The sequence below is a fragment of the Mastigoproctus giganteus genome, chromosome 1 (assembly GCF_048544385.1).
Source record: "Mastigoproctus giganteus isolate SK-2022 chromosome 1, ASM4854438v1, whole genome shotgun sequence".
Lineage (NCBI taxonomy): Eukaryota > Metazoa > Arthropoda > Arachnida > Uropygi > Thelyphonidae > Mastigoproctus > Mastigoproctus giganteus.
The window spans coordinates 201,108,423-201,128,232 of record NC_143575.1 but is presented as its reverse complement, the minus strand read 5'-3'; the positions used below and the strand labels follow the sequence as shown (position 1 = coordinate 201,128,232).

The 19,810-nt window shown below is 38.7% G+C and overlaps 1 protein-coding gene across 1 annotated transcript in view; it reads right to left on the bottom strand.

The window, feature by feature from the left end:
* LOC150091450 (exportin-4-like) overlaps nt 1-19,810 on the bottom strand; it is a 748,459-nt gene that overhangs the window by 370,131 nt on the left and 358,518 nt on the right. The window contains exon 10 of the mRNA XM_090383995.1: nt 7,263-7,439. Within this exon, the coding sequence (XP_090240121.1) occupies nt 7,263-7,439 (177 nt within the window). The remainder of the gene's footprint in view (nt 1-7,262; nt 7,440-19,810) is intronic.

The following is a 19,810-nucleotide window of genomic DNA, read 5'->3' as shown; positions in this document are numbered from 1 at the left end:
TATTATTAAATAAGAAAGTTTAATAAAAGACCTTCAAGTGAAATATTTAATCAGTTTTTTTTGGTATGAAAAGGCTCATGGGAGAGACAATTCTGTCTCTTCAATAATCAAGTTTTAGACTTATCTTAAACCCAAAATCCAAAAGACAGACTTCAACACATAAATTTGAAATACAGTGGATTCCGGTTATTTGGGCCACCAGTTAATCGGGGCAGCTATTTATTTGGGGCAAATCTTAAAAAACAGAAACCAATCAAGAAAATAGCCAGGGTTTACTTCGCTTAATTGGGACAGCATGCCATTTAATCGGGACAGGAGACTGCAGCACTGGAGATTACCCTACGATTGTCTCCGACGGTACCATGTGGTTCGGTCGAAATTCTGGAGGTCACAACCATAAAACAATAAAAACAATTAGCATTCACCTGTTTATTGGGCTTTTCTGTTAGTGAAATCTATCATAAACGGACAGTAAACTCTATCTTACTGAATTTGCGATAATACCGACAGCTGGAATTCTGTGGGTTATTATGATGAAATGTGTTTACACTTCCATGATTTCTTCAATCATATAAAAAAATTAATTTTCAGATCTCTTCATTTCTATTTTTAAAGCTTTGTAACTCGTTACTCCGTTCTCACTTGCACATATTGTGTTACTAGCAATTTGTGTGTGCTGTGTTCTTTGTTATTGATTGCTTATCTTTTTAGTGTTTTAAATTTTAATCCCCTGCCCACAAATGTTAGTGAACAGAAATGTCAACTAGTTCGTATGTACATATTACAGTAAATATTAATTATTCCGATTATCATGTATAGGTGGTAGATGACTTTCATCAACCGGTGAAATACCACAACTTTGCTTATTGGAGGCTTGAAGTGGTGAAACCCATGTTTAGTCTCTAGAGCAAATTTTCCGGCAACCCCCCTCCCCATACTTCTCCTTCAACTCATGCACGGTAATAAGTACTATAGGTTTTGATACCTTTCGTGTTTGGGGTTTTCATAAAAAAATATATATATATATTCTTCTGATTTTTACGTATCATTTAATTTTTTAATTGGTAAGGTAATAAAGGGTAAATTTGTGGTTAATATAGCCTGTGGATAATATTCCTCCTATTTTCGATAATTAGAATCGCTGTTTAATAGAATTAAAATTCAATTCACAAACGTGATCACAATGACCGGCGCTTACTGCACATCATATAGTAAACGGTACTTTACTATGTTGAGTTCGTCGTAACGTGATTTTGATTGTACAGTGAACCAGCCGCTTAATCGGGCACTAGTCCCGATGCGTCCCAAATAACCGGAATGGACTGTATAACCAATTTTATTTAATTATTGGACTGTTTGGGCATAACTGTATTAATTTATCTTTTTAAGCAACTTTTATTAAACATTCTTATTTATTTAAACATTCTGGTGGGTTTTTTCCCCCCCTTAAATGTAAGACAACAGGATTACATTATTTGGAAAATCCAAATTTGGCAAAACATCACAGGAATTTTTTTTTTTTTTTTTTTTATGTTTATATAAAATATATATATACAAATGTGCCCACATAGGCAAGACCTCTTGACTTCAATAAACAAGTGAAACTGAACCAGCAGTTATATTACAATTGGAATTCTCAACTGGCATTGCTAACTATAACACACTGCATGTGTTATACAGTTAACATAACACATGCAATGTTTTATACTAACGCGTTAGAAATTTAAATATCTAACATAATTTGGATGATAGCAGAACAACTAAGAGTATAATGAAACAGAAGCCTACACGGAGGACCACGCAAAAGATGGATGGATGACGTAGAAAGACTTAAAGACCATGAGAATAAAAAGTTGGAGAGGTTTGACTTCTGGAAGGGCTTATTGATGGAAATCATCAAGAAGGCTAAAACCCACCCTAGATTATAATGCCAGAAGAAGAAGAAGAAGAAGATTTAACAATGTGTTAGAAATTTAAATATCTTATGGTCTGATTTTTAGTTTAAAATATCACTATTCATGCCAATCCACACCAACACTATGAAAATCTTTTCCACAATACATCTGCTACAGAAGTATTTATTTTCTGTAACTTTGAGTCATGTGATTTTAAAACCATAATTTTCTAATTTGTTTGGTACATACATTTTAAACTCTGTACTTCCTCTGAAACTGAGAAGAATTTCATCTATACATATAACTGATCCTATTAAGATGACATAGTTATTTATAAATTGATATAAGAATTAGAAAGTGGAGTTAATTAGTTTTTTTGCATTCATTTCTGCCTTGCACATCAAATCTTAAGTATATATGCAAAAATGTAAATCCCTGTTGAATCATTATACATGGAAAAATTTCACAACCAGTATTATCTACAAGGGAGTGATCATTCAATTTGTGGACTGTGCAAGACCTTATCTTAATTGTCACCATCTGAATCTTCTGTGGCTTTCTCTTTCTTGAAATACTCTTGCTTGAACTTTACACACTTTTGCCACATCATACCCATGCATTAAATGCTTCTTGCAAGCCATTTTTACAAAAAACTGCGAAGTGCTTCCATCTGTGAGCATCACTGTGTCAGACGTAAAATGCTTGTCTTTCAGAGCTTATTTCAGACATGGAATCAGGAAGAAATCACATGGGGCTAAGTTCAGTGAATAAGGGTGATGTGGTAGAACCTCAGCACCCATGGCAGTGATCACTATCCACATGATATTAGCCGTATGGGAACTGGCATTGTTTTGATGGGGAAATCACTTCACACCAGAAAGTTCAGCCACAGTGGAATATGGTCATCCTACCAAGACACTCATTACCATATGCTACATTGATCTCTTTTAATTGTTTCCGATTCATTTAAGCCCAGTCTGACACAATAAAAAAATCATGCACAGCTGTTCAAACTATGTCCAACAGAATTGCTTTAAAACAATCGTCAGTAACACACAACTAAAAAAAAAAAAAAAAAAAAAACTCTTCACTCAACTCTAGCATTCACACAACAAGTACTGGCATGCGCGCACAGAAACTGCTCAGCAGCAATCAGGGAGAGCACCTCTAGCAGCAGTTATGAAAAGTTTGTGCAGCAAACAAAATCTTGCACCAGTCCGCAAATTAAATGATCACTCCTTGTATTATAAACATTCTCAAGTCTTCACTGTGTGCTTAGAAACAGAAAAAAAAGAAAGCAGGCAAAAAAAAAAAAAAAAAAAAAAAAGAAAACTGAGATCAGCATCACACACAAAAGTTGTTTTTGTCTTTATATTTTTTTATTTTGTTTAAAATTTTTATTTAGTCCATGTAATAATAACTTGTAATGTCAGCATAGTAATCAAGAAATCCTACATTCTATAAGGTTCCACAATATAATTGCTGCAAAGAGGACTCCATAAAACTAGAATGTGCATTATAAAAATAATGTCATGGCATGGAGTTTGTGTTCTTGCACCAACTATAGGAGCTTCCATCCTTTTGAATTCTTTTTTTTTTTATATAAAAAATATGGTCATCACTTTCCTCTCCTCCTTGCTATGAATTCATGAACACTCAAAATACAGTTACTTTCATTGCCATCAATATTAATACCATTATAAGCATACAGTAAAACTGTTTTCAAAATTGAGCTCACTACATCTGACTCTGAAGGTCCAGAGTTTAACTGTACTTGACTGGTGCTACAGTGAAAAAATCAGTTAACAAAAACAAAAAAAGAACTGAACATTACTCAAAAATATTTAGCTAGCAGTAGTGCCTCAAGATTTACAATAAAAAAATGTCTCTTTTAGTGAAATTAATCAATTAAAAACAATACCAGTAATTTCAGGTTGACACACTGTAATGTCAAGCTGTCACTGGAGGGAACAACAACGACAGCAAGACAGGAAAAAATAATGCAGAGGAACGTTTAATTTCCAATTACTTCAGCATCTGCATTGAAAAACCCTGCTCCTTCATTAAATCAAAAATATTACTTAATCAATAAAATGCAGTTTTTAAGATACAAAGCAGAATTTAAAAATTAAAACAAAAACAAAACAAAACATGTCAAGAAGTTACAAATTTGCACGAATAGTGTACAACAGATAGTAAAGAAGTACTTAAATGTGCCGACCATGAATAAATAAAAGAGCAGAAGCAATAAATTTAAATATCTTACAGTCTGAGAGACTGTAGCACGCTAGAAATGGCTTAATCTGAATTCAATCTTTCATTTCATTTAAATTTTATAATAGTTTTCGCTTATAATACATTCTATTTAGAATTCAATAACAAATTTTAATTTCACAAAAAATTTCTGATATGATTTCTGATTTCCTCGTTAATTTAGTAACTCTGATTTGACAAGGGTGAGTTTCTTTCTCTGAATGTATAGGGAGGGAGCTTTATTAACATTGCATCTTCCAGTGTGGCTGTACTTTGGAATCTTCTTAATTGCATATACCCTCGTAAGGCAAATTTATTCTTACTTACCTATCTTATATAGCATTAGCAGAGGCATATGATGAAAGAAGAAAAGCTTATACACCATCAGCCAAAAAAAAAAAAAAAACCCTTCCCATTTCACTCTAAATGTTTGTCTAGTTCAGCTTTGAATTTATTTAAGCTGTCAATTTCCACAACGGCAGATGGAAGTTTGTTCCAACAATCAACCACCACTGGCTAAAAGCAAATTTCTGCACATCTATTCTACAACTCTCTTTCCTCAATTTGAATTTATGCACCCTCAAGTGTGGAATTTGACCTTGCTCAAACCATTCAAGGCCTTATACACCTCAATCAGATCACCTCACTGGTGCCTAGTCTACAGACACTGCAATTTGCAGAACTTATGCCTTTCTTGGTAACAGTAACCCTTTGTTTCACTCACTAATCTTGTTGCCCTTCTCTGTACTTCTTCTAGCAGATCTGCATCTTTCCTAAAATGAGGCTTCCAGATCTATATGCAGTACTCAAGGTGTAGCCTGACCATTGCCTTATACAAGGGGACAATCACATCCTTATACCTGCTAGCAAAATTCCACTATTTCATTGACAAAACCCCATGAGCTACTCTTGCAGCCTGATTGCACTGCTCATAAAACTTCATATCTGACTGCACAATTACCCCCCCCCCCATTTTTTTTATTCTCCACCATCCTTAATGTAGTACTGCACAGTTGGTATGTTACTCTGGGTTACTGCTACCGATATACACTACTTTGCATTTGTCAATGTTAAACTTCAGTTGCCACCTCTCAGCCCGTCTGCTGAACGACAGATGGGCTGTTCTAGATCCTGTTGGAGAAGCTTATCACCCTTACTGTCATTAACAACCCTATCCACCTTCATCAATATCACTGATAAATACACAAAACAACAATTGGCCAAAACAACAATTGGCCAACATGGATTGTGCTGGAGAACTCTACTAATAACATTAGTCCATGAAGAGCACTGTCCATTGATTACCAGTCTCTGTCTTCTCCAATTCAACAATCCCTTTATCCATAGCAGCAACTTTCCCTTATTGCTATACTGCTCCAACTTGTATAGTAGTCTTCCATGTGCAACGGTATCATTAAAAAAAAAAAAAAAACTGCAGCTATTATCAACCCACTGCAGAATGGAAGCCTCCTCAACAATTCACATTGAGGGATATGTGACCATAATCTGCCACGCTGGTCCAGTGCGGGTTGGCAGATCGACCGTATTTAGCAGTCAGAGGCTTGAATCCCGGTCTACTCAAGGAGGTTGTGCTTCTGCACTCCCGCTCCTGACCACTCCGCTACGGGCAGTATCAAAAGCTTTCCTAAAACCCAAGAACATGATATCAGAATTATTTTTTGCACCTAGTTCCTTTGTGACCACATCATAGTATCCGATCAAATTGGTCAGGCAGGACTTCCCTTTAAGAAACCCATGCTGTCTCTGAACTATAACTGCAGTCTTGTCTAGATGATCCTGTAGTGCTTCTTTAACATTTTTCTTCTCTGCCACGAGTCTCATTAGGTCATCTGACATCCATTTAGGCCTAAACCATGAACTTAGTTGGTAAAAAGACTAGTAGTTTCCAAGATTACTTCCTTGAATGTTTCCCATTTAGAATCTGCTGTTGGTAACATCATCAATTGGTCCCACTATAGAATTTAAAAACTTTCAGAGACCACTGTAGTCCCTTTTACAAAAGAAAAAAACCCTTCCTTTTACCTCTGATAAATCCCACATCAGTACACTCCGATCACTGCCACCTAGTGGTTCCTTTATGTGCAGATTCTTCATGCATGACTAATCACTGCTGATAATTAGATCAAGAGTATTGCTCTCTGGTTGCCTCTCGAACATGCTGCTGAAGAAACCAATCCTCCAATAAATCCACAAGAGTCTTGCTAGTGTGCGAGTGACCAACCCACAAGTTCAAATCTATATCAGGGAAGTTAAAATTCCCCATTATAAGATATTCTGATTTACTGGCCCACTCTATTTCTGTGTACAGTTGTTCGTTGTACTCATCAGAGTCATTAGGCCTATAACATACTCCTACTGTAAATTTTGCTTTTCCAGTGCTGGTCACATCAAACTGACTCGGAATTGCACTGTCCACCCATGTCATCTGGATGCACTTCATTAGAGTTTGTGTTTCTTAACTAACAGCATCACCTCTCCTCCCTTTCTATCCTTTCTGTATACATTGTACTCCAAAAATTCCAATCCTGAATTTCTTATATCTGTGTGACACCACGTCTCTGATATCCCAACAGTACATATTATTTGTTTTCACACTGATATGTGGGAGATGTAGCAAAGTTCCTATAACATTGATTAGAGGGCATTCTTGCAAAACACATCTGGCATCATCTAAAACCAAGTTATTTCATTCACAACTCATTCAGCTAACATGGTAATAATTAAGTTTTCTTTCACATTATTTATATGGCTAGATGACAAGATTCCACAGGAAATCTTAAAATACTGCCACATAGTTAAGTAGAATTTTTGTGTTATAGGAAGGCTTAAGGATGAATGCACTATTTTAATTTCTGTAAACAAATATTTAACCTAATAAAATGTATTTAAATATATTTCACATTATTCATTTATTTCTTCCTTTTAACAATTTTTCTTTTAAGAAATAACATGTAATATCCTCATAATACATTAGAAATAGTAACAATACTTTTAAGAGATATTCTACACATATAAAAGAGAAGTCATAAATGCAGCATAAATTTCGACTGTGTCAAAGAAAAATGGCTAATTATTATAAAAAGTAGTACATACTATTCCTCTTGTTCCTTCAGGAGGAGCAAGATGACATTGCAGATACTTATTAAAGATTTGAATTGCTGACTGTTTAATAATATCTTGTGAAAAACACTGCCTGTCCTGTAATATCGTTACCCACGAATCTAAAAGATGTTCAAAAGCTTCCATGTACACTTGGTCATCTTTATTCAGCTGTAAATTAAAATTTTAAAAAATTATTCCTATAACGTAAAAAAAAAAGGAGAGGAGGTGATATATTTAAAATTATTTCTTTAAAAAAAATTTATCCTAAATGAAATCAAACTGTCTATTTTGAATAAAGTGGAGATGGTGTTTCAGGAATTTCTTTAGTTGAAAAATATTCTGTTTTTATTCCAAAGCACTTTTTAATTTTTTTTTTTTATTCCAAAGCTTATAATTTTTTAATTTTTTTTTCTTTCTTATTATACCAAATGAAGTATCTCTAGCATTGTCAAATTTGCTTGATTTAAAATACTTTCTTTATTATTTTGACAGACAGCAAAAAATGTCCTCCATACTGAATTTTAATTAAAAAATACTCTGGCAAAAAGAAAGAGGTATCTGCCAGAAAAATCACATGATAGAAACAGAAAATTAAGTGCCACTATTTAAAAAGATGAAATGTTAGTAGAGAATGCATAACCAGAGGTAAAAATCAGAGAAACTAATGGTAAATATTTAGTTATTTTAATTATTAGCCATATGTAGATCATTTTAAAACAAAAACGTAGGTCTTATTATTATTATAATTATTAGCCATATGGTGCAATGAAGCCTAGGGCTTTGCTGCACAACCCAAAAAAAATTCCCCGAGTTTCCCTGAGAGAGAGAGAGAGAGAGAGAGAGAGAGAAGTAGAAAGGAATTGCTAAGAAAGGGAAGAATGATATCATGATATCCAGCTTAGGACCTCGGATGTGCCAAGCCCATACTCACCAGATATGGGCCCTTGGGGTGTATTATATGTGTATCTATGTAAATTGCATCAAATATTTCTATGCTAATTTGTGTTGATGTTAATGTCACTACACATGAGGATTTTAATGAGGTAACAGTGCCATTTTTTTGGCAAATGTTAAAATCAAGACAGAAATATTAGAAAGAATCTAATTTGCCAGTCACAGAGAGGATTTTTTTTTTTTATGAGAACCCCAAACACAAGAAGTATTAGAACCTATAGTACTTAGTACTGTGCTTGGGTTGGAGGTTGAGAAGACGAAAGAAGATATTTGTTGACATTAGACTTGAACTTCTGTAGACTGCAATTTTCAGGAAATACATATGAAGGAAGATTGTTCCAGAAAACGGCAGTTCAATGAATAAACGAGGAAGATGAAAAGTAGGTTGGGTGAGTTTGAAGTTGGACAGTAAATAGATGTTGGCAGGTGGCGGCACCTGTTTGGACTGTTTTGAAAGAGAGAGCAGGAATTATAGAAGCCAATTCAGAACAAAAGTGCCCGTGGAAGTATCAGTAGAAAAGGCATGCCGCAGAAACAGAATGTCTATGAGACAGAGAGTGGACAGAGTCTATTAGAGATGAGTCATTAATTAACCTAACTGCCCTCTTCTGAATGGAATCAAGAAGCCTGAGAGAGGTTTTAGGGGCACCGCTGAGAGAGATTAGAAGTCAGGGTAATCCCCAAAAGATATATTACCTTGCCTAGAAATCAGAGTGTCACCAAAGACAAGCATAGCAGCAGAAGAATCCTTTTTGTGAGAGATAAGATAGAACTGAATTTTAGAAGGATTGAAATCAACCAGGTTGTCTTCGCGCCACTGGAGAATTACCTGGAGATCAGCATTTAAGAAACTGGTAGCGGATATTCGAGAAGTTGAAGCTGATTGAGCAGGGCAAGGTTTCTCAAACTGGAAAGTGGATTGCAAGGTGCTATAATCAGCAAAACTATGGACAGGATTTCTGGTCAATGGAAGAAGATCATTAATATACAAGAGGAAAAGAGTGGGGGAAAGAACTGAACTACAATAAACAATTTCCCACATTAAATAACCCTAATGCGGTAGGTCCTAAGGCCAGATATCGCTACACAAACCAACCAAGTTTCAGAGAGACCACTTAACTCATATGGGAAAATACATCGACAGACCCACAACAAATAATCCAGTGGCAAATTGCCTTGATGAAGAAGGTACTGAGTGGCCGTATCAAGAAGCTAATACTTCATATACCAGTCTGTCGGATTCCCTGCCAATCCAGAATGCTATATACTGTCTCAGTAGCCTTGTGCCGAATAGACTGAATAACAAATCATATGGGAACAGAAATGAAATGTTCTTCAAAAGAAAAGTTGTTCAAAGACCTCCCGTCCCCTCCTACACATCTAGTCGTAGCGGATACAGCCAAAACAACTCCATCTTGGCAGCTGGTACACAATACCCTACCAATAACAATTGCGGTAGATTGTCAGGTGCATCATTCTCCTCTCGAATAAAACCCATGATCACAAGACCCATCCAACAATCTAAAGCAATCTTTGTTTCCCGAGTCGACCCTCAGACTACTCCAGACCAAATTGTGTCTGAATGCCTACGACTCATGAATATAACTGTAAGAGTCACCCTACTGAAGAGGGCAGCCACATATGCGTCCTTCAAAATTGAATGTGATGAAAAAGATATTAATAATGTTGCTGCCACTTCCTTCTGGCCAGTGGGAGCTGTCATCAGACCTTTTTATCACAATGGCCAGCCAAGATTAAAACTACCTCGCTATGTATATACCAGTAAGGCAACCACAAACTCACAAGTATGATGCCAAAGGAAGGAAACCAGACCATCGCAGAATATACGTACCCCGTCAGTTACACAGGATACTGAACCGCTACCAGATCGCCATTCAGATGTCAATCGAATTTCTACAATAGTCACTACCTGACACATGATACAAAGTAAGAATATACCCCGTATTTTGATTTGATTTGATTTTTTATGGCGCATTGGCAGCTAAGGCCATAATGCGCCAAGTCAAATTTTAAAACGCTACTAAACATTTTGGTAGCTAAAGCTACCACGTCAAGCAATTAATTATTGTCAAAAGATACAAAGTAAAAGTATAAAAAGTATAAACCTTAGATTCTTGTATAAAAATTAATAGATTGTAAAAAGTTAAAAACGTCGGACATATTGTCTCTATGGCTCAGTCACATTATTAAGTGCTTCTATAAAAACAGGACATTCTATTAAAATATGACTAACGGTTAAAATAACATCACATATCTCGCACCTAGGTGGGTCAACCGCCCTCAGCAAGTAGGAACGGGTTAGATGACTATGACCTATGCGGAGCCGAGCAAGAACAACTTCCTCTCTTCGGACCCTGCGTAGACTGGACTGCCATTGCGTAATTACAGGCTTAATGCAATGTAATTTATTTGTGGCCTGTCCGTGCCAAGAATCTTGCCATTGGGAGAGTAAATTAGAACGTATTATTTGCCTGTAGTATAGGGGACTGACAGGCAATGATTATCCAGGGAAATGGCTGATTTGGCAGCGGTATCAGCTAATTCATTTCCCCGGATCCGAATGTGGCTTGGGATCCAGCAAAAGCGAATATCAAATTCTAATTCCACGAGAGAAAAAAGAATCTTCCGGATCCTGGACAGGATCGGATGAGAGTTATACCTCACCGATACTAGAGCCTGTAATACGCTCAAAGAATCACAGTAAATCATATACCTGTGGTAGTCGCGATTTTTAATGTGATTTAGGGCTGTTTGTATTGCATGCAACTCTGCAGTATATATGCTAGTTTCTTGTGGGATCTTATAGGATAATGTTTTGTGAGGGAACACAACAGCAGATCCCACATGACATTCTAACTTTGAGCCATCTGTATGGATTGGCAGAAAGTCAGAATTCTGCTCTCTATGTGATGCAAAGAGTTGCTGGTAGCAGATGGCGGTGTAGTAGCCTTCTCCCAGATCTTAAGGGAGAAGTCGCAAGTTGGAAAATAAGCATGCCAGGGTGGAAAGAATTGCCTTGGTGACTGGGCAACGTTGTCTACCGTCAAGTTTAGCTCATTCAGCAGCCCTTGAATGCGAATACCAAAAGGTTTGTTGGCAGTCTGACGGGTGTTGTAGAGGTTTTCCCAGCGCCGCTCAAAAACGGATAGCCACGTGGGATGATCGGGGAGGGATTTTAATTTGAAGGCATACTGTAAGGACAACTGCTTACGTCGAAGAGACAGAGATGGTTCATTTGCTTCAACGTAAAGGCTTTGGACAGGAAATGTGCGAAATGCTCCAGTGGCTGTCAGGATGGCTTAATGGTAGATTGGATCTAACCACCGAAGTGCACTATCTCTAGCAGAACCATAGACCTGAGACCCATATCGAGTTTGGAACGGACAAGTGCCCGGTAGAGACGAAGAAGGGTAGCACGATCTGCACCCCATGAGGTTGACAAAAGGGCACGAAGGATGTTAAGCCCTTTGACACATCTTGCCCTCAGCTGACGAATGTGTTGTAAAAATGTCAGCTTTTTGTCAAAAATAAGTCCAAGGAATTTGAATTCTGCTACAACTGGGATGTTATTTTGCCCAAGCCGTAATTCTGGGTCAGGATGAAGATTACGTTTGCGACAGAAGTGTACACAAACAGTCTTCTGTGATGAAAATCTGAACCCATTAGCCAAAGACCAAGCTGTAAGATGATCAATGGTTTTCTGCAGTTGCCTTTCAATGACCCTCATATTGCATGAATTACAAAAAATAGCAAAGTCGTCTACATAGAGGGCATTGTTTACAGTGGGTGGAAGTTGTTCTGCGATAGAGTTTATTTTGATTACGAAAAGCGTGACACTTAGAACGGATCCTTGTGGGATTCCCTCTTCCTGAGAGAAAACTCGAGAGAGGGTGGATCCTAAACGAACTTGAAATTGGCGATTCGAAAGAAAGTTTTTAATAAAAACAGGAAGGTTACCTCTAAGACCACAGTTATAGAGGTCTGTTAAAATTCCAAATCGCCAGGCTGTGTCGTACGCTTTTTTCAATATCAAAGAAAACTGCTACCAAATGCTCGGATTTAATAAAAGCATCACGAATGGACATTTCCAATCGGATTAAATGATCCAGAGTGGATCTATTTCTTCGGAAGCCGCATTGAGTCCTAGAAAGCAGATCATTTGTTTCTAAATACCATACAAGGCGTGCATTAACCATTCTTTCCAGGACTTTGCACAAACGGCTTGTCAGAGCAATAGGACGATAGTTACTTGGATTGCTAGGATCTTTTCCTGGTTTTGGGAAAGCTAGGACGATAGCCCTTTGCCAGGAATCCGGAAAAAGTTTGTGAATAAAAATTCTGTTAAACAGAATTAAAAGGTGATGCTTAGATTGTGGTGAGAGGTGTTTTAACATTTCGTAGTGGATGTCATCAGGCCCTACAGCGCTTGCATGTGTGAGAAAGAGTGCTGCATTTAATTCTTCCTGTGAAAAGGGCTTGTTATATGATTCAAGCCCTTTTGAATGAAAGTTCGGTGGGTTTTTCTCACTTTTATTTTTCAGGGCCAAAAACTATGCGGGAAAAGATGTTATTACAGAGATTTTGGTGAATATTTTCCCTTCATTTTCCGAATCTTATCCCAGACTACTTTTGAGCTAGCAGTCTGAGTTATGGAAGATGTAAAACGAATCCAAGATTTCCTTTGGCTCTGACGTCGTACATAACGCGCTTTCGCATGTGCACGTTTGAATGATATTAAATTTTCGGTCGTGGGATATCGGCGGAATATCCCCCAAGCTTTGTTTTGTGCTTTTTTTGCTGCCGTGCATTCTGAATTCCACCAAGGTTTCGGGAATAGTGGGAACCGGCTGGATGATTTTGGGATTGCAATTGCAGCTGCTGGGACAATCGTTTCTGTGACATGCATGACTGCTTCATTGATTGGCTCCTGACTGACTGTACGGGTATCAGGGTTTGCCAGATGTTGAAAGGCATTCCAGTAAGCCTGATCAATCTTCCACCGCGGTAAACTAAATGGCAGACACAGTCTTCCACTATTTAGGGTAGTTATCACGGGGAAGTGATCGCTTCCATATGGATTTTCTTCTACCTCTCAAGTAAATGAAGGAAGGAGAGAAGGGGAGCAGATAGAAAGATCAATGGCAGAGAATGTACGGGTAGGCATGGGGAAGAAGGTGTTTGTTCCCACATTTAAGAGGGAGAGGTCATTGTCAGTGAGCATATGCTCTATGACTCGTCCCCTTCCATTGATGTGAGCACTACCCCACAGAGTATTATGTCCATTGAAATCCCCAAGAATTAAACAAGAGGAAGGCAACTGCATGATAAGATCATCAAGGTCTTTCTGGGGGATGTCAATCCCAGGTGGCAAATAGACAGAGCAAACAGTTAATAAGAACCCCACTGTAAGGCGAATTGCTACAGCCTCAATGCTAGTTGTAAGCTGCAAAGGCTGAAATGGGATCTGGTTGCCGATGAGGATTGCGACTCCTCCGTGAGCAGGACCATCCACAATTCTATCCTTACGAATGATGGTAATATTATGCATGGTGGGGTCATCATTTGCCTTTAAGTAAGTCTCCTGTATGCAAAAGCAAGCTGGTTTGTGCTTTTGCAGGAGTGCCTTGATGTCATCAGTATTTTGCCGGAATCCACGACAGTTCCACTGTAGGAATTTAGGCATTATTTTGGCTTGGTGGGTCCATCAGGCGGCTTCCTTTTTCAGTCTTGTCTTTATCCTTCCTGGGGAAGTATGGACGCTGTCCAGTGTCCATTTCCTCCTCAGCAAAGAGCTCCAAAACTGAGTCTTCTTGTACCTCCTTCTGCTCGACATCCATGTTTTCTTGGGTACTAGGTGGTATTTCACCTTTCTTATTCTTTTCTTTTGCATTTGCTTTTGTTATTTGTGGAGCATTAGGAGGTACCGATATAGTAGTGGCAGCTGATTGGTCCTTCTGTGCAGATTTTTGGGAGCTTAAAAGATAACGTGCGATGGGAGTAAATGATTCTTTTGGAGGGGCGGACATGTCTGTCTGAGTCCCAATCGAACACCTCCCTGCTACCTTCTGGGCGTAGGTAGGTTTTTTGATGTTGAGAGGTTTCACTGCTTTCCTTGCCTCCTGGTACGATATGCTTAGCTCTGCCTTCAGCCGTTGAATTTCCTTTTCTTCTTTCCACCTCTGGCATGCTCGTGAGTAGGCCGGGTGTTCGCCTTCACAGTTAATGCAGGTGGGTTTCGTGGCTGAACATGCTGTTGTTTCGTGGTCCTTTGCACCACATCGAGCGCATGCAAGGACTCCATGGCAGGCCATTTGAGAATGTCCATATTTCTGGCATTTAAAACACCGTAAAGGGTTTGGAACATATGGACGCACTGGACAGTTGATGTAGCCAGCTTTAATCTCATCAGGAGGTTTGGGAGAGTTAAAAGTCAGGATAACACTCCTGGTTTTAACAAGTTTCCCATCCCTACGCGCACTAATTCTCTTGACGGCTATAACTTCCTGAGGTTTCAGTTCCAAGCAGATTTCCTCCTCAGTTACGTCGAGAAGGTCCCATTCTGAAATGACACCTCTCGATGAATTTAGTGTTCTATGTGGTGTTACTGTTATGGGTACTCCTCCGATTGATGTTGCTCGGAGTAGCTGCTCAGATTGCCTGTCAGTTTTAGTTTCAATTAAGTCTCCAGAACGGAGCCTCTTAACTGATTTGGGTGACCCTGCTAACCCATCTAAACCTTTCTGTATAAAAAAGGGTGACATTTTACCAATCGGTGTTTCATTGGTAGAATGTAGAATTAGAAATCTTGGAACAGGCCCTGATGATATTTCTGTTCGCTGCCTCTTTGTAGCAATAATGCTATCTGAATCTTTCCCTATGCTTTCAGATAGGGACCGGGTTGGGGCCCCTGAGGAGGTAAGTTTATCAGGATTCATGTAAATTTTAAGTGGTTCAGTGCCCGGGCTCCCCACCCACCCACCCACCACGGAGCCCAAAGGGACGCCCACTACCCGGCATGCAATAAATGCCCTCGGGAGTGGAATGCCAAGGCTACCCAGACACCATACCTGCACCGCCGCCAGCCTGAATCCTGTCCCTCGGACCATGAGGGTAGGGGCGTGGCATTGACACGGTTGACCCTCGCAGGCGAGCCTACTAGGCGAATGATCCTAGCCGGGCCTTCCAGGACCTCCCGTCTTGTCGAAGCAGGGGCCAAAGTGGTGTATTGAAGCTGGGCCCCTCAACCACCAGGATCCCCCTTTCCGAATTTCCACGGGTCGCAGCGCACGGCAAACACGCCGGAGTCCCCTCACCACGTACAGGTGCCCACGTCGAGGGGTTATACCCCGTAGAATACCTACTAGGACACAGATAAAACCATTATCCATAAGGAAGATTTTTTATCAGAATGTTAGGAGCATACGAAACAAGTTGGGACACATTGGAGCAAATGCTCTTGTCACGGTCTGCTGATGTTATCTGTCTTACAGAGACTTGGCTCCAGCCACATCAAGAGTCTCTAGTCGCTGCTGGATACGATGCCTACTTCAAATCCAGATCTGTAGCGAGGGGTGGAGGAGTAGCCCTGTTTGTACGTGACATAGCACTTCAAATAATCTCGGTCGCCTACTCAGATTCAAAGTTTTATGAGGCATTACTTGTCACTCTAAAAGTCCACTCAGCACTCTTAGCTTTGCAGTCGTTTACATTCCACCTGTCCCTAGTCTAGAAATGATAAATAATGTAGTAGACTGGCTTCTCAACAAATTACATGTGTCAGCCACCACACCACATGTTGAAATCTCCACATATAGTATGTGGAGATTTCAACCTTCCACCACAGCTCAATAACCTACTGGACACCATGTTAAATAAACTACAGCCACGTTCCATCTCTCTTATCAATGACCAATCTACAAGAGGTGAAAATAGACTTGACCTAATTCTGTCTTCTGGTAAATGTATAATTGATGTACCCCCCCGAAATGTTCTTTCCATCCGATCATAGCCCAATTGCAATGCTCATAATGCTACCGTATGTGGACTTCAATGTCAAGGAAAAAATTAAGAGCCAGCTTGTCACTTCGCCAGCCTTTCTGGACCCAAATAAATGCTTATTTGCTGCCAGCTGTATCCCGTGGAAATGTCTACTCAAATGTGATGCCTTATTTGCAACAACTCTCTTAACCAGTTGGATCAACTCTATTACAGAATTTGCAGCTTCCAAAGTAGTAAGGATGTCATCAAAATCAAAAACCTGGTGGAACTCTAGGCTAACTGCATTGTTTAAACTAAAGCAAACTCTGCACAGAAAATGGAAACTGTCTAATGATACACAAGATAGAATTAACTACTTGAGGGCCAGAGCAATATTTAATAGAGAAAAATCTAGAGCAATCAACCGCTACATGAAAGACACACTTGACAGGGGAAAGCTACCTTGTTGCACACATAAAAGTGACACAAATCAGGGGCTTGACAAAGAAGCGTGGATGGACCACATCAGTAGATTCTCCAGCATATATCATGAGTCAAGTCAGGGAGTTTGAGTGGGATCAATTAGTTGACAATGAGATGGAGTCTGTTCTTATCACTAAAGAAGCACTAATACAGAGTATTAACTCCCTCAGGCCAACTAACACAGCTGGAGTTGATTGAGTCCCCCACTTCATGGTAAAGTCTCTCAGCTCTTACCTAATTGAACCACTCCAAGCAATTTATAGCTCTATCCTTGCTTGCCGAGTTTTCCCTGAGAACTGGAATAAGTACGCTCTAATTCCAATGGCGAAAATTACAAAGCCTAACCTTGTGGAGCACTATAGGCCAGTATCTACTGCATCTACCCTGTTAAAAGTACTGGAGAAAGCTCTGTTGCCAAAGTTGTCAAATCAGATACTGGCTGGGCAGCCTCAACAAATTCAATATTCAATGACTGCATGATCAACAATAACTAACCTCCTCACAGTTCAGGCCACGATACTAAATGCTTTCCAAGCCAGAAAGGAAATTGCAATAATTTATGCCGATATAAAAGCAGCCTTCGATAGTCTGGATGTAAATGCCTTACTTCATCTGCTCCAACACACCTTCCAAATGAAAGGAAATTTGCTGAAGTTCCTACAGGCCCTACTTACTTGTCGGTCCATTTATTACCGCACAGATAGTCAGATCCTCCAACGTCAACTCCATGCAGAAGTTCCACAGGGTGGAGTTTTATCTGGACTCCTCTTTACCGCCATAATGATCCCGTTCTGCAGCGGTAGGGATGATCTATGCACTTATGCAGGCGATATTAAGATCCTAACACCCATCCAACAGTCCATGAACAATAGGGCTTTGTGTGAGCAGATTAATTATAAGCTTCTGAACTTATTCGTGTACTTAGACAAATTTGGCTTGGCCCTAAATCCGCAGAAGACTAATCATGGTGTACTCGCTCAAAAAATCGCCTACGCTCGTACACCCAAAACCTAATGGCAAACCTATCCCAGTTGTTGAGACGCATAGAGATCTCGGAGTAACATTTGATACGAAACTTACGTTCAAGTCTCATATTGACCTGATTGTAAAGAAAATGAACTACTTACTTTTAAATTTAAATCTTACCTTTTGAAAGGTAATTCTGGTAAGTTACATATTTTCAGTATCTTTTAAGTTTAAATTCTTAAGTTCGGGAGTTGAAGTTTTGGCCGTAAAAATTCTTTTCAGTTTATACTGTTGCACACCATCTGCCATCTCTCATATTGTGAAGTTATACTTCATAACTGGGTTGTCACTTATTGCAACACCAGGGTACCTACTTACCCACCCACCGATAAGAGGGTGGGTGGGTGGGTAGGTACAGCCATTGGGGTGGTGGTATCCACTGAGAATAAGTAACAATAGTCTACGTCACTGGTGAAGCATTACTTATTCGAGGTAGTGCAATATCAAGCAACTCATTATGAAGGTATTCAAAATATGAGATACAATAAAAACGATGCCATTTTCAGCATTTCAATGATTAATTTCCATACAAAAAGATAATGCACTAACCTGTTACATTCAGCAGTTGATAAACTGCTTGGTATCTGCTTAACTATTGTAATATTTTCTAAATTATTTTTTCTGGAAAATAATCCAGAAAAAAAAAAAGTCTGAAGGTATTATTCAAGCAGCTATTTTTTATTTATTTTTTTTTTTTATTTTTTTTTTTTTTAGAATCTCTAGCTGTGGCTACATGTCCTTCAAAAAAATTCTAGCCCCTTTAGAGTGTGACCAGTTCAAATCACACATAACAGAAGCAACAAAAAGGACGTTTGCTGAATTAAACAGTTAGCTGTCATTCCAGGAACCCTTATCTAACTGCAGTCATTGGATATGTTAATTAATTCATACATGAATGCTTTTAAAGGTTTGAGGCATGGACCAAACAAATAGAGGTGCCAACCATGATTTAACAGCAACATATAATTTCGCAAGCGCAAATGTGAAAAAAATTTGTGGTAGTTACCAAAACATGAGAGAGCTGATTCCATATGTCTTTCAAGAAATTAGGAATCAGCAATGCCCTTGATGATGCTGAAGATAATGAAGCACTTTTTTAAGAAATGTAAAGTTCAGAATATAATGTTAGTATTGACGACTGTGTCAAGTCAAGTTTTCAGCTTTCTAAACCAAATAAAAATGTAATTCTACATTAAAATCCCACGGGTTCACATCTTGCGAGTATGGGCTTGGCACATCCAGGGTCCTGAGCTAGATATCATCATTCTTCTCTTTCTTGGTGATTTCTTTCTACTCCTGACTCTTGCTCTCTCTCTCTCTCTCTCTCTTGCTCTCTCTTTCTCTCTCTCTCTCTCTCTCTCTCTCAGGGTAACTCGGGAATTTTCTTTGGCTGGTGCAGCATAAGCCTCAGGGCTTCCTTGCACCATATGGCTAATAATAACATTTTGTTTAGTAAGTATTTGTGAATTTTGGTTTTCAAACATATGCAATAAAATAATTTTTTCCAAAATTTTCTTTCTAAAACATGGGTGCGTCTCACCATCCAGAAAATACATTAATTCTGCAACATTAACAAAATTATGCTTGCAAACTAGGTGGAACTTAACAACCATTATTAAGGTTTCTACAAGATCCGAATGCAAATACTTCATCTGAGGGGTATCGCGACTCAGACAGAAATGGCCACAGGTGATTCACATGTAAGTCATCAGTTCATCATTTGGATAGCTGTGGCACCTATTCCAAGTCAGTATAGTAGATAAACCTAGACTGAACATTCTTCTCTTTGTTCAAAATGTAACAAGTGTACCAATCTTAAATTAAAACTTGGTGCATTATCAGATGAAATTCAGTTACTAAAGAAACGGGTGAATGCTCTTGAGGCAAATAAAATTCTACTAAAGTATCTATTGATCTGTCAGAGATATACCCAAGTTGTAAACCAGAAAGGATAATTTCTGTATACTAGTCTAGTTCAAGAGGATTTAGTTTCACTGGAATATTCCATTGTCAAGAAAAAAAAAGTAACAATGTAATCTCCCAATGTCAGCAAAATGTAATAAGAACAGGTGGCCTAA